The following is a 20,239-nucleotide window of genomic DNA, read 5'->3' on the forward strand; positions in this document are numbered from 1 at the left end:
GGAGCTCCTTGATAATAAGCACAAACATTTATGATTGTTATTTCTTCTTGGTGAATTTTCCGTTTTATTAATATGTAGTATCTTTCCTTGTCTCTTAAGACATCTTTACATTTCAAGTCTATTTTGTCTTATATTAGTGTAGCTACTCCTGCATTCTTTTGGTTACAGCTTGCATGAAACATCTTTTTCCATCCTTTCACTTTCATTCTATTTATGTCCTTGAATCTAAAGATGAGTGTCTTGTAAGCAGTATTATAGATGGATCATATTTTAAAATTCATTCTGCCAATTTTTATCTTTTAATTGGTGAGTTTAGTCTGTTCACAAAGTTATTACTGTAAAAGCATTTCTTGAATCTGCCATCTTATCCTTTTTTTGGTCAGACTATATATTATTTTTCCTCTTTCTCTTTTTGTCCTTTAATTACCCTTACTGACACTCTTCAGTTCTGTGCCATTCTCCAGACTTTCCTCTCCCGTGTTTTTGAATCATCTGACAGAACTCCCTTTAGTATTTCTTGTGGAAGGTCTCTTGTTGATAAATTCTTTCAGCCTTCATTCATCTGTGAAAATTTTAATCTCTTCTCACTTTTGAAGAACAGCTTAGCTGGATAAAGAATTCTTGGCTGGAATTCTTTCTCTTTCAGGACCTTAAATATATCATACCATTGCCTTATTCCCTCCATGGTGCCTGTTGGGTCATCTGAAATCTGTCTTATATGGTTTCCCTTATATGCAGTGAATCAGTTTTCTCTTTCAGCTTTCAGGACTTTCTGCTTCTCTTCAATTTTTGACAGTCTGATCAGTATGTGTCTTGGAATAGGTCTATTTGGATTTATTCTATTTGGGGTTTGTTGGGCTTCTTTGATTTGCATATTTATGTCTTTTATAAGAGTTTAGAAGTTTTCCCCCTTTATCTCTTCAAATAATCTTCCTAGCCCTTTACTCTTCCCTTCTCTTTCTGGGACATCAATGATTCTAATATTTGTGTGCTTCATGTTGTCCATCACTTTCCTGAGATCCAATTCCAATTTTTACATCTTTCTTGTCATTTGTTCTTTTGTAAACTCAAATTCAATTGTCCTCTCCTCTAGATCACTTATTCTTTCTTCTGCCTCTTCAAATCTGTTGTTGTGTCTCTACTATATTTTAATTTGGTCTACAGTCACTTTCATCTCTGTTAGATCTGCTGTTTTTTGTATTTATTCTTTCAAATTCTTCTTTGCTCTTATAGTGTTTTCTTGATATCCTTTAGACCATTAGCCAACCCACTGAATTTGTTTAGGAGATTTGTATGAAAAACTTTGATTAGTTGTTCCGAATTCTGTATCTCCTCCACTGTTTTAATTTGTTCATTTGTTTGGGCCATGTCTGCCTGCATCTTCATGTGCTTTGCGATTCTTTTGTTGCCTTTGATTATCTTGAAAAGGTTATTTTGAAGGTTGATTTCCCTCACTCATCTAAGTTTTTGTATTTGCTTCAGTTTGTTTTGAAGATCTCCTTTGCACTTGTTTGTCAATAATTCCCTGTCAAACCAAGGTCCAGACCTCATGCAGGGGATGCAGCTTTACTCAAGTATTTTTTAAAAATTAGGCCAATAGGCAGTTTGCCCCATTGCACTTTCTGCTACTTCCTAGCAGATGGTGCTCTTGGGCCACCTCTTCCCTTCAGGCCCACCTTTCCCTGACTGCTACAACTGGCTGAGCTAGATGGAGACCTGGTGCAAGGCTGTTGGTCTCAGAGCCTGTTGAGACCTGCCAATCCTGGGGCTGGGGTGGAGGGTGGGTATTGTGCACCTCAGTGAGACACTACTTGTGGGCCTGATGGATCTGGCAGCCCCCATGATCCTGCTTAGAATGACCTTGTATTGTAGGACTGAGAATTTTTCAAATGCCTCTGCCCACAGACAACCCAGAAATGCTTAGCATCTTGGCACCAGGTGGCTCAGACACAGTGCTGTAAGGCATGGCTTAGGACTGGCATGGTATGGGTCAAGTGCAGTGTGGGTTGGGCACAGCATGGCTCAGGCACTGTGGGGCTTGCTTCCTCCATCCTTGCCTCTTCATCCATGCATGGCACAGTTCTCCAGGCCTCCATAGGTGGTACTGGGACCAAAGGAGTCTCTTCCACCTGCCAGTTGTCAGACCAGATTTTGAGCAGGATTGGTATGAATTCTTCTTGAAATGATTGGTAAAATTCACCTGTGAAGCCATCTGGTCCTGGGCTTTTCTTTGTTGGGGAGTTTTGTTTTTTAGGGTGCATGGTCTGGGAATTGAACCCAGGTCTCCCACATGGAAGGTGAGCATTCTACTGCTGAACCACCTGTGCCCCCCTGTTGGGAGGTTTCAAATGGCTGATTCAATCTCTTTATATGGCTTCATTGGTTGCAGTCTTATATCTCTTCTTGAGTCATTGTAAGTTGTTCATGTATTTCTAGGAAATTTTTCTATTTCATTCAAGTTTTCTACTTTGTTTGTGTCCAGATTTCCTTGAATGCCAGGAGATAACAAAACAAACAAACTGGTACAAAAAAACACCTTTCACCTTCTTTGCAAATTGGTTCTGCATTGATTGGTGCTCCTCTTCGGAATTTAGTTCCCTCTCAAGATTATCAGCCCGAGGTAAATTTGAAGTATAGTGACCTTTTCATCTTTTCTGGACTTGTGTCTTATCCTGGGCTTGTAGTTGCTTGCTTCTTAGATATTCCCCTGTTTACAGAAACTCATTGCTGCTTCTGTTCCCTATGAAATAGATGTTTTTCCCCTTCAGAGGTGCTCTTCAGGGATGATTCAAACAAGTAATCTTTTGCCCCAGGCCACTTCGACTTAATTGTTTCTTACATTGCTTTACCTGTCTACATGATGTTTCTGCTTGCAGGGCAGTTTATGAGAGGGCAAGCCAGAGAGGAATTTCTAGGTTTCCACCAGAATAGATAGATTGGCCCTGAATTGAAGACACCCAGTATGTGTATAGATATTACTCTGCTCCCCTGGAAACAGGGCCAGGGACCTCCAATGGATGCACAGCTGGCTCCACACTGTGCTAGAGAGAGTATGGAGGAAGGGCAAGAAAAGACACCAGGAGCTTCTCCTATGGCCCTTGAAGCTGCGTTTTCTTGATATGGACTTTCTCAGTTATTGAAATCCTTTGTTTGTTTTCTGGAATTTTGAGGAAGATGGCTCTGCCAGTTTTTCTTAATTATTCAAAGATTCTGTGGGCAAAAGCACCTTGGAGCATCTTATACCATCATCTTTGTTAACCAGAAGTCTCCCTATTCTTTTTCATTCAATTATTTATATTAGCATGGGCTCATGGATATTTGCTTTATTCAGTTGGTTATATCCCAATGCTGTCATTATTTATTTTGTTCCTGAAATTGTCCCAGTTTTGGCCATTGGAAATTTGACATTGGCTCCTGTGTACTTTTGATGTGCACCCATCATTTTGTGAACACGTAACTCCTTTCTGATTCCACAAGATGTCCTGGGTTCAACTTGTCTTTATGTTTTGCTATTTCCTGTACCAGCTCTAGAATTTATAATTTCTCCAAGGAGGCCTAGTTCATTTTATTGGAGAATAGCATTTAGAAAATAAGATCTGAGAACTAGGTGTGCTCATTACTATGGGTGCCATTGCTTCTAGATTCTCTCAGTGGACAGAGTTAGGAAATACATGAAGAAGACTCAGATGCAGACATTTAGAGATGCTTGGGGTGCTGACAAAGATGTTTGGAGATGGAAACAGATATAGCCCAAGTACTAAGCAAGGACTCACAGAAATAGCCAGAACCTGAAAGAAGAAATCTCTGGCCCCAGATTTGCTAAGCTAAGAGATGAAACACAGAGTTTTGCCATAGGGTAGCTAAGTGTGACCCACAGATGCTTAGAGGAGAAGCCACTGGGATCAGAAGCTGGAATCAATGTAACTGAGAACAAGGACCAGCAGATGCCAGCCATGTGCCTTCCTTTGTGATAGACATTGGCCTTTCCTTCTTCAGAATTAAGTATTTTTCCCTGGCTGTCTCAATTTGGATATTTTTAAGGCCTTAGAACTGTAAACTTGCAGCTTAATAAATCCCTGTTGAAAAAGCCAACCCATTTCTGGTATATTGCATTCTGACAGTGTTAGCAAACTAAAACAGTAACCAATATGATAAATTCTGCCTTATTCTGCCTATATATTTCTTTTTCATAAATGAGTAGCTGCATGTATATATTTTTATATCATCCTTATTTCTAACATGATAGGTAGTGTTCTGTGCGTACTCTTTTTTCCTAATTATTACTACTTTATTGAGCTTAGTTTTATACATATATGGTAACTATGATGGTTAGGTTAACTTGACCAGATAATGGTGCCCAGTTGTCTGGCCAAGCAAGCACTGGCTTGTTACTGAGAGGATATTTATGGACTTAAATCATTAGTAAGTTGATTGAATTTATGGCTGATTACATCTACAATTAACTAAGGAAAATGTACTCAGCAATGAAGGACATTTCATCCTATTAGTTGAAGGCCTTAAAAAGAGAAGTGATGGCTTCGGTAGTCAGAAGTGGAAACTTTTCATCTCTATTTCAGCCAGTCAGTTTCTCTTGAGGAATTCATTGAAAACCTTCATTGGAGTTGACAGTTTATAGCCTGCTCTATGGAATTTGGACGCATATATCCCAAAAGTTACATGAGACATTTTTATAAAATCTCATAATATGTACAGATATCTCCTGTTGGTTCTGTTTCACTAGAGAACCCTGACTAATAAAGTAGCATATGCAATATAAAATTTCCTAATTTAACCACTTTTACATATACAGTTCAGTAAGATTAATTACCTTCACAATGTTGCACTACTATCATCACTATCCATTACCAAAAAACTTTTCCGTCACCCAAACAGAAACTCTGGAACCGTTATATATTAACTCTCTATTTGTTCATCCCTCCTCCCACTCCTGGTAATCTGTATTTTGTTTTATGTATCTATGAATTTGTGCATTCTAGTTTCATATCAGTAAAATCATACATTTGTCCTTTTGTGTCTGGCTTGTTTCACTCAACATGTCTTTGTTTCTTCCATGTTGTTGCATATATCAGAACTTCATTCCTTATGGTGGAATAATATTCCATCATATATATATGTATATATATACACATATACCACTTTTTAATGTATTCATTCATCATTAATGGTCACTTTGGTTGCTTCCACCTTTTGGCTAATGTGAATAATGCTGCTATGATACATATGCATAAACATATCTGTTTGAGTCCCTACTTTTCAATTCCTTGGGGTATATACGCATAGAAGTGGGATTCTATGTATGTGATATGGTAGTTCTGTGTTATTTTTTTGAGGTCTGCCAGACTGTTTTCCACGCTGCATATTTTGCATTCTTACTAACAGTATAGGTATGTTCCTATTTCTCTGCATTCTTGTCAACACTTTGTATTTTCTGTTTTTTTTTTTCCAATAATAGTCATTCAGTAATACCTACTGAAATGGTATCTCAGTACGGTTTTGATTTGCATTTACCTTTATGACTAATATTTTTCTTAGCATCTTTTCATTTGTTTGTTGGCCATGGTACTGCATGTTATGCAGGTACTACCCTAAAGTAGACAGTTGCATTGGCTACAGCCCCTTTCTGGGATATCCCTGAAGGATAGTCATGAGGGATAATCCTCTAAGTGGGTGGAATTTCAAACAGGGTACCTGGTTGTTCATTTTGCTTGGAAGGAGAACTGGCCAGAGGTGCATTTCTATACTGATTTATGGGTTGTTCCTAGTGGTTTGGCTGGATGGTCAGGCACTTGGAAGCAGCATGATTGGGAAATTGGTGACAAAGAGGTCTAGGGAAGTGATATGCAGATAGACCTTTCCGTGTGGGCAAAAAACATGAAAATATTTGTATCCCGTGTGAATGCTCACCAGAGGATGACTTCAGCAGAGGAAGGTTTTAATAATCAAGTGGGTAAGATGACCCATTCTGTGGATACCAGGCATCCTCTTTTCCCAGCCAGTCCTATCATTGCCCAATGGGATCATGAACAAAGTGGACATGATGATAGGGATAGAGGTTATGCATGGGCTCAGCAACATGGACTTCCATTCACCAAGGCCAACCTGGCAACAACCACTGTTGAGTGTCCAATCTGCCAGCAGCAGAGAGCCTCACTCAGTCCCTAATATGGCACCATTCCCCAAGGTGATAAGCCTGCTGCTTAGTGGCAGGTTGATTACATTGGACCACTTACATCATGGAAAGGGCAGTTATTTGTTCTAACTGGAATAAACACATACTCTGGATATAGGTTTGCCTTGCCTGCATGCAATGCCTCTGTTAAAACTACCATCTGCGGGCTTACAGAATGCCTTATCCACTATCATGGCATTCCACACAGCATTGCTTTTGACCAAGGAGACCACTTCACAGCAAATGAAGTGCAGGAATGGGCACATGTTTATGGAATTCTCTGGTCTTATCATGTTCCCCATCATTATGGTGCCAACAAGGTGACAATACCTTGCAAGACTGGGACAGTGCTCTCCAGGAGACTGCTTGCTCTGAATCAGAGCCCATGCTATGGTGCTGTTGCTTCCATAGCCAAGATTCACAGGCTGAAGAATGAAGGGATGAAAATAGAAGTTGTGCTACTCACTATCATCCCTAGTGATCCACTAAAAAAAAAAAAAAGTTTCCTGTCCCTAAAGTTTTAAGTTCTGCTGGTCTACAGGTCTTTGTTCCAAAGGGAGGACTGCTCCTCTCAGAAGACACAACGATGATTCCACTGAACTGGAAGTCAAGACTGCCACTTGGCCACTTTTGACTTTTCATGTCTCTGAATCAACAGGCAAGGAAGGGGATTAATGTACTGGCTGGGGTGGTTGATCCTGACTATCAAGGGGACATAGGACTGCAGCTACATAATGGAAATAAAGAAGAGTTTTCCTGGAATACATGAAATCCTCTAGCTGTCTCTTGTTGCTACCATGCCCTGGATTCAAGTTAATGGAAAATTGCAGCAATCCAATTCAGGCAGAACTACCAATGACCCAGAAACTTCAGGAATGAGATTTGGGACAACCTCAGCCCCTGCCCCAGGCAAAGAACCATGGCCAAATGAAGTGCTTGCTGAGGGTAAAGGGAACATGGAATGGTTAGTGGAAGAAGGTAGTGATAAATATGAACCACGACCATGTGACCAGTTATAGAAATAAGGACTGTGACAGTATGATATTTTCTCCTTGTTTTGTTATGAGTACGTTTTATTTCTACATAAAGCAATTGTTGTTTTCTCCTTATCATATGACATAAGTTATATTGTTCATGTCATATTTTTTCAAGTTTAAGAGTGAATGTTACCCTAAGACTTGCACCCTATTCTGGAGGGATTTGGTACATTTCTGGTTGTACACAGGACAGCTGAGTATTGTTAGGCAAAAAATATGCCTGTAATTGTATTCTATTTAGAGATTAAATTTGGTTTAACATGATGTGTATAGCTGCCAAGTTGACAAGGGGTGGACTGTTATTTTTGGGTTCATACATCACTTTGGCCAAGTGGTGGTGCCCAGTTGTCTGTAAAGCACGCACTGGCCTAACCATTACTTCATGGACATTTTGTGGCTAATTAACAAACTAGAAGGCTTGTTTATTAAATCATCAGGATGTTGATTGTGTCCATGGCTGATTACATCTGCCATCGGCCAAGAGGAGTGTCTTCTGCAATTAGTGACATTTAATATAACCAGCTGAAAGCTTTAATGGAGAAGACAGCACAGAGACTCTCTCTCTGCTTGAGCCAGCCAGCTTCTCCTGGGGTATTGATTCATTGAAGACCTTCATTGGAGCTGTCATTTTGGGGTCTGCTGATGGAATTTGGGCTTGTACTTCCCCACATTTGTGTGAGACACTTTTATAAAATCTCATATTTACAGATATCTCCTGTTTCCCTAGAGAAACCTAATACACTTCCTTATTGGATATATGGTTTCCAAATATTTTCTCCCATAGCTTTCTCCAATAGGTTGTCTTTTTTTGCTTTCATGATAAAATCCTTTGATGCACATAAGTTTTTAGTTTTCATAAGGTCCCATTTATCTATTTTTTGTTGCTGTTTGTGCTTTGGATGTAAAATCTAAGAAAGCATTATCTAATACAATGACCTGACATTGCTTCCCTACATTTTCTTCTAGGAGTTTTATAGTTCTGGTTCTTGTATTCAGGTCTATGATCCATTCTGAGTTTATTTTTTTAACATGGTGTGATGTAGTGTAATGCATTTTAAAATTTTCTGATGTTAAACCACACTTTTACAACTGGGATAAATTCTATTTGATCATGGTCTATAATCCTTTTGATGTGAAGGTGGATTTGGTTTGCTCATATATTGTTGAGGATTTTTGAACCTATGTTCATAAGATACATTGGTCTGTAGTTTTCTTTTCTTATGGTATCTTTTTCTGGGTTTGATGTAAGGGTGATGATGGCTTCATGTAATGAGTTAGGAGTGTTCCCTGCTCTTCAATTTTTTTCTGAAAAGTTTGAGCACAATTGGAACTCAGTTTTTAAGAAATGTTTGGTAAAACTCACCCTGTGAAGCTATCTGGTCCTGGACTTTTCCTTAATGGGAGGTGTTTAATTACAGATTCTATCTCTTTCCCAATACTTGAATTATTGAAATCTTCTATTTCTTCTTTCGTCAATGTAGGTAGTTTGTGTGTTTCTAGGAATTTGTCCATTTCATCTAGGTTATAATTGATGTACAGTTGTGCATAACATCTCTGCATCAGTCAGGGTTCTCTAGAGAAACAGAACCAACAGGAGATATCTGTAAATATGAGATATATAAAGGTGTTTTAACCAACCGTGGGAATGGAAGAGTCTAAAATCCGTAGGACAGGCTGTGAAGCTGGTACCTCCATTGAAGTGTCTGGATGAACTTCATAGGAGAGTGCTTGCTTGTTAAAGAAACAGTGAAAGAGTCTCTCTTCTTCCTTAAAAGCCTCCAACTGATTGGATAATCTCATCATAGGAGACACACCTTAGTTGATTGCAGATGTAATCAGCCACAGATGCAATCAACTGACATGATTTAATAGCTAGCTTTCTAGTTTATCAACCAGCCATGAAATATCCTTGCAGCAATGGGCAGGCCAGTGCTTGTCTGACCAGCCAACAGCATAATCATTTGGCCAAGCTGACACTAGAGCCTAACTGTCACAGTCCACCCCCTGTCAACTTTGCAGCTATACACATCATCTAGAAACACACTTAATTTCCAAATAGAACACAATAGCAGACATGTTTTGCTTAGCAATACTCAACTGTCTTGCATATAACCAGAAACACACTACATCTCTCCTGAGTAGGGTACAATTCCTTAGGTAACATTCACTTTTTTTTTTTTATCTGATCACTTATTTTTAATTCATTTGGATAGTGACTTGGAGCAGAGTTCTGCCACAAAAGCAAAGCAAAGCAAAACAACAAAACACTTTTACATGATACATAATGGATAGAACCTCTTTGGTGAGAATACAAGAATAGGAAGGTCAACTAAGTTCTTTGAAAATAATATATTAATTTTTAAGGTATTATATGGTAAGAACATTTGCATCACTCCAGAAAAAGAAAAAAAAACTCATGCATACCATTCCCCTACCCCTCCCTCTCATTGACCACTAATATTTCCATCTACCCAACTTATTTTAACCTTTGCCCCCCATTATTTTTTTTAAATTTTTTTCAATATTTTTTACTCATCTCTCCATACCCTAGATAAAAGGAGCATCAGACACAAGGTTTTCACAATCTCACAGTCACATTGTTAAAGCTATATCATTAAATAGTTGTCTTCAAGAATCAGGGCTACTGGAACACAGCTTAACAGTTTTAGGCACTTCCCGCTAGCCACTCTAATACACCATAAAGTAAAAAAGGGATATCTATATAATGTGTAAGAATAACCTCCAGGATAACCTTTCAACTCTGTTTGAAATCTCTCAGCCACTGACATTTTATTTGTCTCATTTCTCTCTTTCCCCTTTTTTCAAGAAGACTTTCTCAATCCCTTGATACTGGGTCCTGTCTCATCCTGGGATTTCTGTCCCATGTTGCCAGGGAGATTTATACCCTGGGAGTCATGTCCCACATAGGTGGGGTGGGCAATGAGTTCCCTTGCCAAGCTGGCTTAGAGAGAGAGGCCACATATGAGTAACAAAAGAAGTTCTCTTGGGGTGACTTTTCAGCCTAATTTTAAGTAGACTTAGCCCATCCTTTGCAGGAATAAGTTTCATAGGCGTGAACCCCAAGATCGAGGGATCAGCCTATTGATTTGGTTGTCTCCACTGCTCGCAAGAGTATCAGAAATTCTCCAAATGCAGAAGTTGAATATTTCCTCCTTTCTCCCCAGTGCCCCAAGGGGCACTTCTTTGTTCACTGCCCAAATTACTCTGGAATATATTGGGGTATCATACTAGCCTAGACAAACCAATAAAGTCTCACGCCATAAACGGGATTCCAGATACTTAATACGCTCAACTAAACTGACCATACAGGCTAAATTAGGAAATGCACTCCCCAAAATATAAATTTTGCACCAAATGAACATCTCTCCCATTGGTCTCTGTATTAGCTAAGTTTCTCTAGAGAAACAGAATCATCAGGAGAGGTCTGTAAATATAAAATTTATAAAAGTTTCTCAAGCAACTGTGGGGATATAAGAGTCCAAAATCTGTAGGGCAGGCCATGAGCTGGCAACTCCAACTCAACGAACTCTGAGGAGAGGCTGGCTGGCTGAAGCAGAAGGAGTGATTGTCTTTTCTGAATCCTCCTTAAAACCCTCTGGTAATTAGATTAAGCATCACTCATTGCAGAAGACAGCAATGGATGCAGCCAACATGGTGAAGATTTAAGTCCATGAAATGTCCTCACAGGAACAGACAGGCCAGCATTTGCCTGACCAGACAGCCAGGCACCACCACCTGGCTAAGTTGACACATGAACCTAACCATCACAGTCTCACATAGAAGTTGAAGTTTTAAAATATGGACAATATCATCCTTTACCCAGTATTCTGATTTACCTTAGTCCTATCCAGATCAGCTTCTTTCATATCTCTACTCAAAGCCAGATCCCTTTTTCAACTTTTGAAATAGTTCATGTATGAAGTACTGCTGACTTTCATAGCTTCAGAACTCTTATTCTGAGTCTCAGGTGTCATGTAAACATCCAAAGTTTCTGGGAGTGACCAGGTTATAAACAAAGAGCTCACTATCTCAAAATTTAGAAATAACAGTTACAACTCCTGAATGCATTCAACTGACTGTGAGAATTCCCCAAGAGGCCATAGCTTTGGTCTGAGAAAGAGAAGGTAGTGTGGCAAGAATGGAGGCCATGGGTATTTGGCCTACCTCCTCCTGTTAATTACTTGTGAATCACAAACAATGCATATTTGCTGTTTTTGTTCCCCACCATGAGGCCTTGATAACAATTTCAGAGGAAAATAGAAAATAAATCCTGTTACATAAGATGTACTTATGGAAATGAATCACCAAATCAGGTCATGCTGTTCTTAAAATTATTTACCATAATTATTCAAGGTTCCTCAATGAGAAATGACTGTGTAGGCCAAACAAGTGGTGTGCAAGGCAGTTCATGAGGCAGGAGTTCTATAGGTGAAGTTTGCTTTATGCTGCAGTCAAGGGAAAACCCAACACTAGCTATGTAGACATGGGTTTATTTTTCTCTCTTAAAATGAAGTCTGCAGTAAGTGCTATAAGACGACTGTGCTAGCTCAACAATGGCACAGGTGGTTTAGTGCCTTACATAAGTTTCCTCCAGTAGTTAATTCTGAATTAAGGACTTGTGAACAAGTAATTTATTAAGGAAGCATTCCCAAGAAATACTGATAAAGGAGTGGGGGAAGTAGGGCAAAGACAGGTAGGAATCCAAGCAAATGTGATCTCAGGCTGAAGTTCAGATGAAAGTAGTTTCAGCATGAATTCCATACGGGAATTTTTTGGTATAATTTAAGACAGTGTTGTTCCAACCCAAGGCAAAGGAGTGGCTTTCAAAAGCCTCATGAGTAAACTCACAGATACTTCCATCTCTCTGTGCAAGAAGAAAGAGCAGCATTAGTCAACTAAGGAAAGTCCTCATAAGAAGGGTTCAAATGCTGGCTGTTGAAAACACACAGAAGATGTTGGTAGTGGTGGTGGTAGTGAGTATGTGGCACACAGAGGTGTCAAGGGATGTAGTATAAAGGAATCTAATAGGATCTAGGAAGAGCAGGTATTGTCTGCCACACCAGAAAACTTCCATCTTTCTCTCCTGTCATGTTAGTGTGTAGGCTTTTGTCTACATGTTCATCACCTCATGGTCATTGACTGCTCTACATTCATCCTCACTTCTATGGTCCAAATAGGAAAAAAGGGAGACAGTGAAAGACTGAAAGAGGGCATGACAGTAAGTAGAATGTGTCTCCTTTAAAAAAGCTTTTCTCAAACCGTTTTCAGATTATGTCTCATTGTACAGAACTATGTCAGATGACTGCCACGTCTAACTGCATGGGTGTCTGGGAATGAGTGTATTTTCCAATTGGGCACATTGCTGCTCTGTACAAAATGAGGTTCTGTTTGTGAGAAATGGGGGTGATAGTGATGGATGCTGGTAAGACAACTACAATATTTGGTACCTTCTTATTTTACAGAGAAGAAACAGAGATTGAAAAAGGTCCATAACTTGCTGATGTTGCAAGCCTGTAACCAGAGAACCAACCCTATGCTCTTAATATGCTGGGTGATGATTCATGCATTTTCCTTATGGAGTGTCTTCTGACCTAGAGACTTTTTGGACTTGGACAAACGTTCCCCCTGCTTGGCACCATGGCAGAAAATAGCTCATTGATTCTATCTCTACCAAATGAGTTTTGCTTCTATCTCAAGCATCCATTCCCCAAATTTCCAAACTCCCAGACCCCATCCCTAACTATTAAGGGAGTTGAAACAACTGAGTTTATCCTTCTTACCTGAGACCTGAGGGGAGAAGGAACCTGTTTAACATGACCTTGAGAATAGAAATATGGAAAGATGGGAGTAGGTACTTGCAGTGATTTGGAGCTCTGTGTACCTCAGAAACAAATGTTTTCACACTTAGTCCATTCCTGTGAGTGTGAAACCATTGTGAGCAGGACCTTTTGATGAGTCTGACTTCAGTTAAGGTGCAGCCCAATTCACTCAGTATGGGTCTTAATTCTATTACTGGAGTCCTTAGTAAACGGAATGAAATTCAGACAGAGAAAAAGCCATAAGGAGCAACCAGAAACTGCTGATCTCTTCAGTGGAACCCAGAAGAGATTGGAGAGGCCAGCAGAGGCTACGGTCGTATTGCAATGTTATAGAGAGGCCAAGGACCAAGGATTGCCAGCAGCCAGACCCAGCACATCAGTCTTCAGAATAAAAGCATTACCTGGATGATTCCTTGATTTGGACTTTCTTTTAGCCTCAAAACCATGTGCTAATAAATCCCCATTGTTTATGGCAACCCATTGCATGGTATTTGCTTGAGTGACCAAGTAAACTAAAACAGTCCTAGGGAAAGGGATTAGAGAATTCAGATCTATTTCTTGCTTTGATAACAAACCCACATTGATCTCTCTCATCTTTGTGAAATTATATACTGAACAGTTGGAATTTAGTAAATATTGTATTTGTTTTAAGTCCCTTGTGGATAAGGAGTATAGTACAGTCCTCTACATATAGCATGTATTTAAGGATTAACTGCTAGAAGACAAGATTTCTGGGCTGTTTAGGTAATAGTATGAGCAGATTAGAGCTTTGGGAACAAGCCTGCTCCAACCTCCACTGGAATACCCTGGCTGGGGATTTCTCTATCCACCATGAAATTTCTCAGCACATTTTGGGGCTTGTTTTATTTTGCAGAAGTAGGAATTATAGATCATTATTTTTTAGACTTAATTCAAGCTCTGCATTCTAATTAGATTAGTGATTTTCTTTCCAAATTCTCCTTGAAGCTCAACTCTTTCTTAGATTTGAATCACAGAAAATATCAGACAGATTATCTATTCCAGATATTAACATTGATAGATTGGGATATGCTTATTCTCACTTAAGAATTTCAGGATATTGAGACATTTTATGATAAAATCATTATGATTTCATATACTTAAAAATACAGTTTATACAAGAACATAAACAATGTAATTAATATATATTATTTATTAGTAATCACTTTAAGTACATAATATAAATGCATATGGTCAATAGTCATTATTTTACAAAGGGAGTGATATAGATTCTGCTTTATTTTTGTGTCTATAATAAAATTATTGACAAAGTAATGAAACCAAGATATATCGTTCTATAGCTATATGCCATAGAAACAGTAATTCTCGGCCTTTTAAAGCTCATGTTCCACCAGCAGTTATATATAATAAATCTCAGCAAATTTCCTGAAATCTTCACTTTCAAGAAAGGTCATATTTTATAAGTATTCTGTTACATTGTGTTTGTCATTTATTGTAAGTGTTAAACCTGTAAAAATTGTAGTAGACATTGTTAGGGCTTTAAAACAAGCAAAAATACTTCTTTAGTAGTTGAAAATTGTTATTATATGGTTGAGAATAAGCTTACTACTTTATTAACAAAGATTTTAGAATAAACTATCATCATCGATAGGTTTATGTAAAATTCTATAACATAAAAGGTGAATAGAGTAGAATAAATGTGCTGGCACCCAGAAATCAGGTGATAGGGGAACTAAAGCCCAGTGGATACAAGAGATATAACAAAGATACCATTGGCCAAAAGAAATGGATAAGGGACAGAAGCCAAATGGATATTTCACAGTAAGCAGGGTCATTGGGAAGCTGGACAACAAAAAAGAGTTGTATTCATGGGAAGTAAGAATTAGAAGATACTTTGTTTACGGTGACAATGAATGCCTCAAAAGTCATAAATGCTGGAAGCTGGGGTTAGAAAGACATAGCATGCTACAGATATGATGGACAGTCCATTATTGAAATTGTCATATAAATTCTGTGTCTCATTTGGGCTTTAGTAGGTTAAAGGACTTGTATCCTCACCATGGTCCTTGAATCCCAGCTTGAGAATCACTGCCCCAGAATATGATGTGGTTCAGTACCTTTTTTTTTTACATGGGCAGGTGCTGGGAATCGAACCCGGGTCCTCTGGCATGGCAGGCGAGCATTCTCACCTGCTGAGCCACCGTGGCCCTCCCAGTACCTTTTTTTAAGAAAAGTTTTAGTTTATTAGATATTCAGAATGATTCTAATTTTATGATTGAATTAAAATTGATTTCAGTTCCCAATGTAATGCCTTGGTTAAAGTAAACTCAGTATATAAAAAAATCGGAATTAAAAAAAAAACAGAGATGAAATTATTAACGTTATAAGTACTGGACTTATTTTTCCTAATTTTTTTATTATCCTTGCGTTTATGCACATTTATGTTACTTGCCTGCCCATGTAGGTGTTTGAAGTTTCACAACCCCTGAAAGTTTGAAAGGGCTGATCTGAATGTCATCTAGGGCATCTAAAAACAAACTTGGTGTTTAATTCCAGTTGAGAAATGGTCACTCTATATGGCATTTGATCTCTGTATTTTAGCAACTCTAGTGTTCAAACTTAGTGCTTGAAATCAAGGAAAACTATTGTCCTGTGTAGCTCTTTAAAATGGGCTGTTAGGACAGGTCATGGTGGCTCAGTGGCAAGAATGCTTGTCTGCCATACCAGAGGACCCAGGTTTGATTCCCGGTGCCTGCCTGTGTAAAATGGGCTGTCAAAAGAGAGACTTGGCATACGGCCTTTGCTCCTCTCTAGGTCTCTTCTGTAAATGTAGACTGAAAGTGTAAAAATGCAAATATATTAAAACTGTAGCATATATTTTTAAACTGTATGTTTTTAGAATGGTTGCAATTTTTTTTTTTACCAATACCCTGTTGATATACCAATACGTGCATTGAACATAGAGTGATCCAGAGGAAAATTTTTAAAAAAAACAGAATTGAAAGATTAGAAACATTTTCACATATAATAAGGAAAACATTTCATAGCATGTGCTCTCCATTTCCTGTAGATGTTGTCCATCTCTTCCTTTATCTCTCATCCCTCTTCAGTGGTAACTATCTGGGCTGGATCAATCACTTTCCATCACATTTTTTTGAAAGATTTTAAACATGATATTCTCATTGTTTGAATCCTCAAGGTGATCTTTTACCCGGATTAGCTCAAGCTGATTATTCTTTACTCCTATAAACACTCCAGGATTACTTTTACATTCAAATGAAAAGTGTTCGGAAGACTGCCGCTGGAGGAGAAAGAAAGCCCGCTCTGGCATCACTTTTTCACATTTATGGAGCTGAGGAAACAAGAGAGAAATCCACCAATTTGTGAGTAGGATGTACACAACCTGCTTCACCTCCTGCTAGAAACTAAAGGAGAATACTTATGCATGACTTGGTATTTCTAGAGGAAGGAAGAAGTAAGTGGAGCTTCTAAGGGAGAGGTATTTAATTGGATTCATTGCTAGACAATATACTTTGAGAGGAAGTATGGTTTACAATGATTGGATCTGGATGCAGTGTTCTGGATTTGTACCCCTATTTGCCATATACTAGCTCTAAGATCTTGAGCACATTGCTTTATTTTTCCAGTCTCAATTTTCTGGTCTAGCAAGCTTTCTAAATCAGTCAATCCTTAACTTACTCACAGCCATGTGAGTAATAATAAATGATTCTGATTTTAACTCACTAAGTTTTGGGGACGGCTTGTTACACAGCAATAACTGACTAATACAATAACTCCATCACAGAATTTAATGTGGAGATTAAATAAGACAATGCTTGTAAAACATCTAGCACACTGCTTGGTTTATAATAATAACTCAGTATGAGTCAGCTCTTATTATTGGCTAGTTATATATGCCAAACACTGTTAGGCACATTTAGGAATGTTTTGATAAGGGAGGGAAAAATAAATGCTGGTTACCATCTAGAGTTTATATTAAAGCCTTATACAATTGTATAAGTTAGTTTTATAAATTTGTGTGCTTATGTAATTTTTTATTCTTCATTAAATTCTCATCTTTCTCCCATGCCTCCAACTTTGGCTTGTTTGTTCATCAAGAAGTTTATAATACTGCCATTTATTAACTGAAGAAATTATGCAGTGAATTCTATGATCAGACTGTAGATTGTCATGTTATCTATAAAACTTAGCATACAGAAGTGTTTACAGCCCTCCTTATGGTAGGCATTGAGTGTAAAATTATTTTTGTACCCTCCTAAGAAAACATATTCTACAAAGCAAAACATCCTGGAAGAAAATAGTTGCTCCTGAAGCCAAATAGAAAGGATTTGAGATAATTCTATGTAGCAGCGCTTTCCAAACTTCAGTGCGCATATGAATTTCCTGAAAATTTGTTGGAATGCTGATCTGATTCGAGTGTAGGGAACCTGGAATTCTGAATTTCAAACAAGCTCCCAGGAGGTGCCTTGGTGCTGGTAGAAACTAGAGTTTCAGTAGCATGGCTGTACAGATCACTTTCCTACCTAACCCACCCCAGAAACAAGTTATTAATGGTAATGATGGTTTTATGAACAGTAGTACAAACTTAACTCCTGCAAAATATCTCAAACACCCAAGTCCACACAAAAGGGTAGAATCGATCATGATAGATTAAGTACATATTTCTGTTACCTCCACAGATTGCTCCTCGTTGTTGGCATGCAGCCAGAGATTTCCGTTTTTTTTAGGGCTCAGGTTCACCATCCACTTTTTACCATCAACCTCATCACCTTACAATTAAAAAAATTATCAATTGCAAAATTAAGTACTGTAGTTCATTTTAATTTAATGAATTTAACACTCTGGTAAATAGTTCAGATATCATTTAAAATAACCACAGAATTTGCACTCAAATGAAACTCCAGGGTCATTGGATAACTAAAGAGTACTTCTATATCTCCTGAAGGAGAGAGGTAAGTTTTTCATATATACTTTCTAACTGGAGAATTGTAACTCTAATGGGCATCTTTCTGCGCATCAGCTTCCCTGTCTGCATGTGGAAATCAGGAAATCACCAGTAGTTGTCTCCCAATATCCACCTGCTCTTCCTGTATAACAATAGAACATTTCCCCGCCTGCCTTGTTGTGGGTAAGTGCAGCCATGTGACGAAGTGTTAACCAATGTGGGGTGAGTGGAAATGTCAGGGGCAACTTCCAGTTTGTGCCTGTGCTGGTTTGAAAGGATATATGCCCCCTAAGAAAAGCCATGTTTTGATATAAATCCCATTTCTTAAAGGTAGAATAATCCTTATTCAATACTGTATATATGAAACTGTAATGAGATCATCTCCCTGGTTGATGTGATTTAGTCAAGGATGGTTGTTAAACTGGATTAGGGGATGACATGTCTCCACCCATTTGAGTGGGTCTTGATTAGTTTCTGAAATCCTATAAAAGGGGAAACATTTTGTAGAGGGAGACTCAGAGAGAGCAGAGGATGCTGCAGCACCACAAAGCAGAGAGTCCGCCAGCCAGTGAGCTTTGGAGATGAAGAAGGAAAACGCCTCCCGGGGAGCTTCATGAAACTGGAAGCCAGGAGAGAAAGCTAGCAGATGATGCCGTGTTCGCCATGTGCCCTTCCAGCCGGGAGAGAAGCCCTGACTGTGTTCACCATGTGCCTTCTCACTTGAGAGAGAAACCCTGAACTTCATCGGCCTTCTTGAACCAAGGTATCTTTCCCTGGATGCCTTTGATTGGACTTTTCTATAGACTTGTTTTAATTCTCGGCCTTAGAACTGTAGACTAGCAACTCATTAAATTCCCCTTGTTAAAAGCCATTCCGTTTCTGGTATATTGCATTCTGGCAGCTAGCAAACTAGAACAGTGCTGTTAAAGGGAAAGGGAACACATGCATCCGTCTTCCTCTACCAAGCTGTTTGGGACACAGTCATGGGGATGAGTAATCTTGAACCATGTAGACACTGATAGAGCCACAAAACAGAAGGAGCTGCTGCTGGGCAGAGCTGCTGTTCCAGTCCTGGCTAAGATAGAAATAAAGTTTTATATGGCTTAAGCCGTTGTTATTTTGAGTCTCTGTTACATGTATCCACACCTGTATCCTAACTATTAAAATGCAAAATGGATGAGATGGAGTAAATAAGAATCTATGACTTTCCTGTGAGCTTGGGTTGGAGAGGAACTTCTGAGACTGCTATTTCATGCCTTTTTTTTTTCCTGTAGAAGAATTTTGGATTTGTCTTTACCCCACACTTAAGAACTTAAGCACTACAGATACGCAGTCCTCAAATTACCTGAATCATTTGAGGGGATTTGAGAATCATGGTAACGGACTAACACTGTATCTGAAAGAGAATGCATAAAATACCTTTGGTGAGATACAATATTATCAAAAGATTTCTGTTCAAATATATACATAACACCAAAAACTCTCCTCCATTTTTATTAGGTATCAATAAAAGCATATTTTTTGTGGTTTTGAGAAAGGTGTCCAAAATTTGTGAATCTGCTCTTATGAGCTCCTTAACACAGTTGCCATTAAAATATTTAAAATATCGCTCATACCGTGGATCTATATTATACTAGCAGTTATACTTTGGTACTTTTTCTTGGACTTTGTTCATCAAGATGAGGCTGGAAATTTTTAGTGGATAAATTAGTGAGAGCAAATACATGTGGTCCTTCCTTCCATCTTTCGCAACAGATACCACTTCTCAATATCAGCATCTTCTCTGATGAAACCTGACAAAGCTTCAGCATCCTTCTCAACATGGTATTATTCAGACATCCACTGCCAAAGCACTGAATTAGCACACAGCATAAAATCTATTTGCCATGTCTGATTAATCCATTATTTATGGTTTGGCAGATTTATTTTTTATTATTTTTATTTTACTTGAATCATTGCATCATTATAGAAAAAAATAAATATTTTACCTTTCTGTTGGTTTTCTCTTAAGTCTTGAATATGGACCTCACCGTGTTCCCCATCAACAGCAAAACTGATGAACCGATCATTGTACGTATACAGGTAAGCATGTCGTTCTGTAATAGGTGAAGTTGCTCCTGATAAGAATTCAAAAAATTTGTTTCCATGGACAATTATTTCACAAACTCTTTTCTTTTTTACCCTTCCTCAAAGGATTTTTTTGTTTTTTGTTTTGCAGTTAGCACAG

At 38.5% G+C, this 20,239-nt stretch overlaps 1 protein-coding gene across 13 annotated transcripts in view; it reads right to left on the bottom strand.

Annotated features, from left to right (window-relative positions):
* Nucleotides 1–14,218: 14,218 nt before the first annotated feature.
* IL33 (interleukin 33) overlaps nt 14,219–20,239 on the bottom strand; it is a 122,575-nt gene continuing 116,554 nt past the window's right edge. For 12 of the 13 annotated variants that reach the window (XM_077148218.1, XM_077148219.1, XM_077148228.1 and 9 more), the window contains 4 exons: nt 20,001–20,129; nt 19,358–19,408; nt 17,739–17,836; nt 14,219–16,398 (listed from right to left, as the gene is read on the bottom strand). In XM_077148218.1, the coding sequence (XP_077004333.1) occupies nt 16,177–16,398; nt 17,739–17,836; nt 19,358–19,408; nt 20,001–20,129 (500 nt within the window). In that variant the 3' untranslated portion in view covers nt 14,219–16,176. The remainder of the gene's footprint in view (nt 16,399–17,738; nt 17,837–19,357; nt 19,409–20,000; nt 20,130–20,239) is intronic. The other variant, XM_077148232.1, reaches the window with a different exon arrangement.

Source organism: Tamandua tetradactyla, chromosome 2 (assembly GCF_023851605.1).
Source record: "Tamandua tetradactyla isolate mTamTet1 chromosome 2, mTamTet1.pri, whole genome shotgun sequence".
Lineage (NCBI taxonomy): Eukaryota > Metazoa > Chordata > Mammalia > Pilosa > Myrmecophagidae > Tamandua > Tamandua tetradactyla.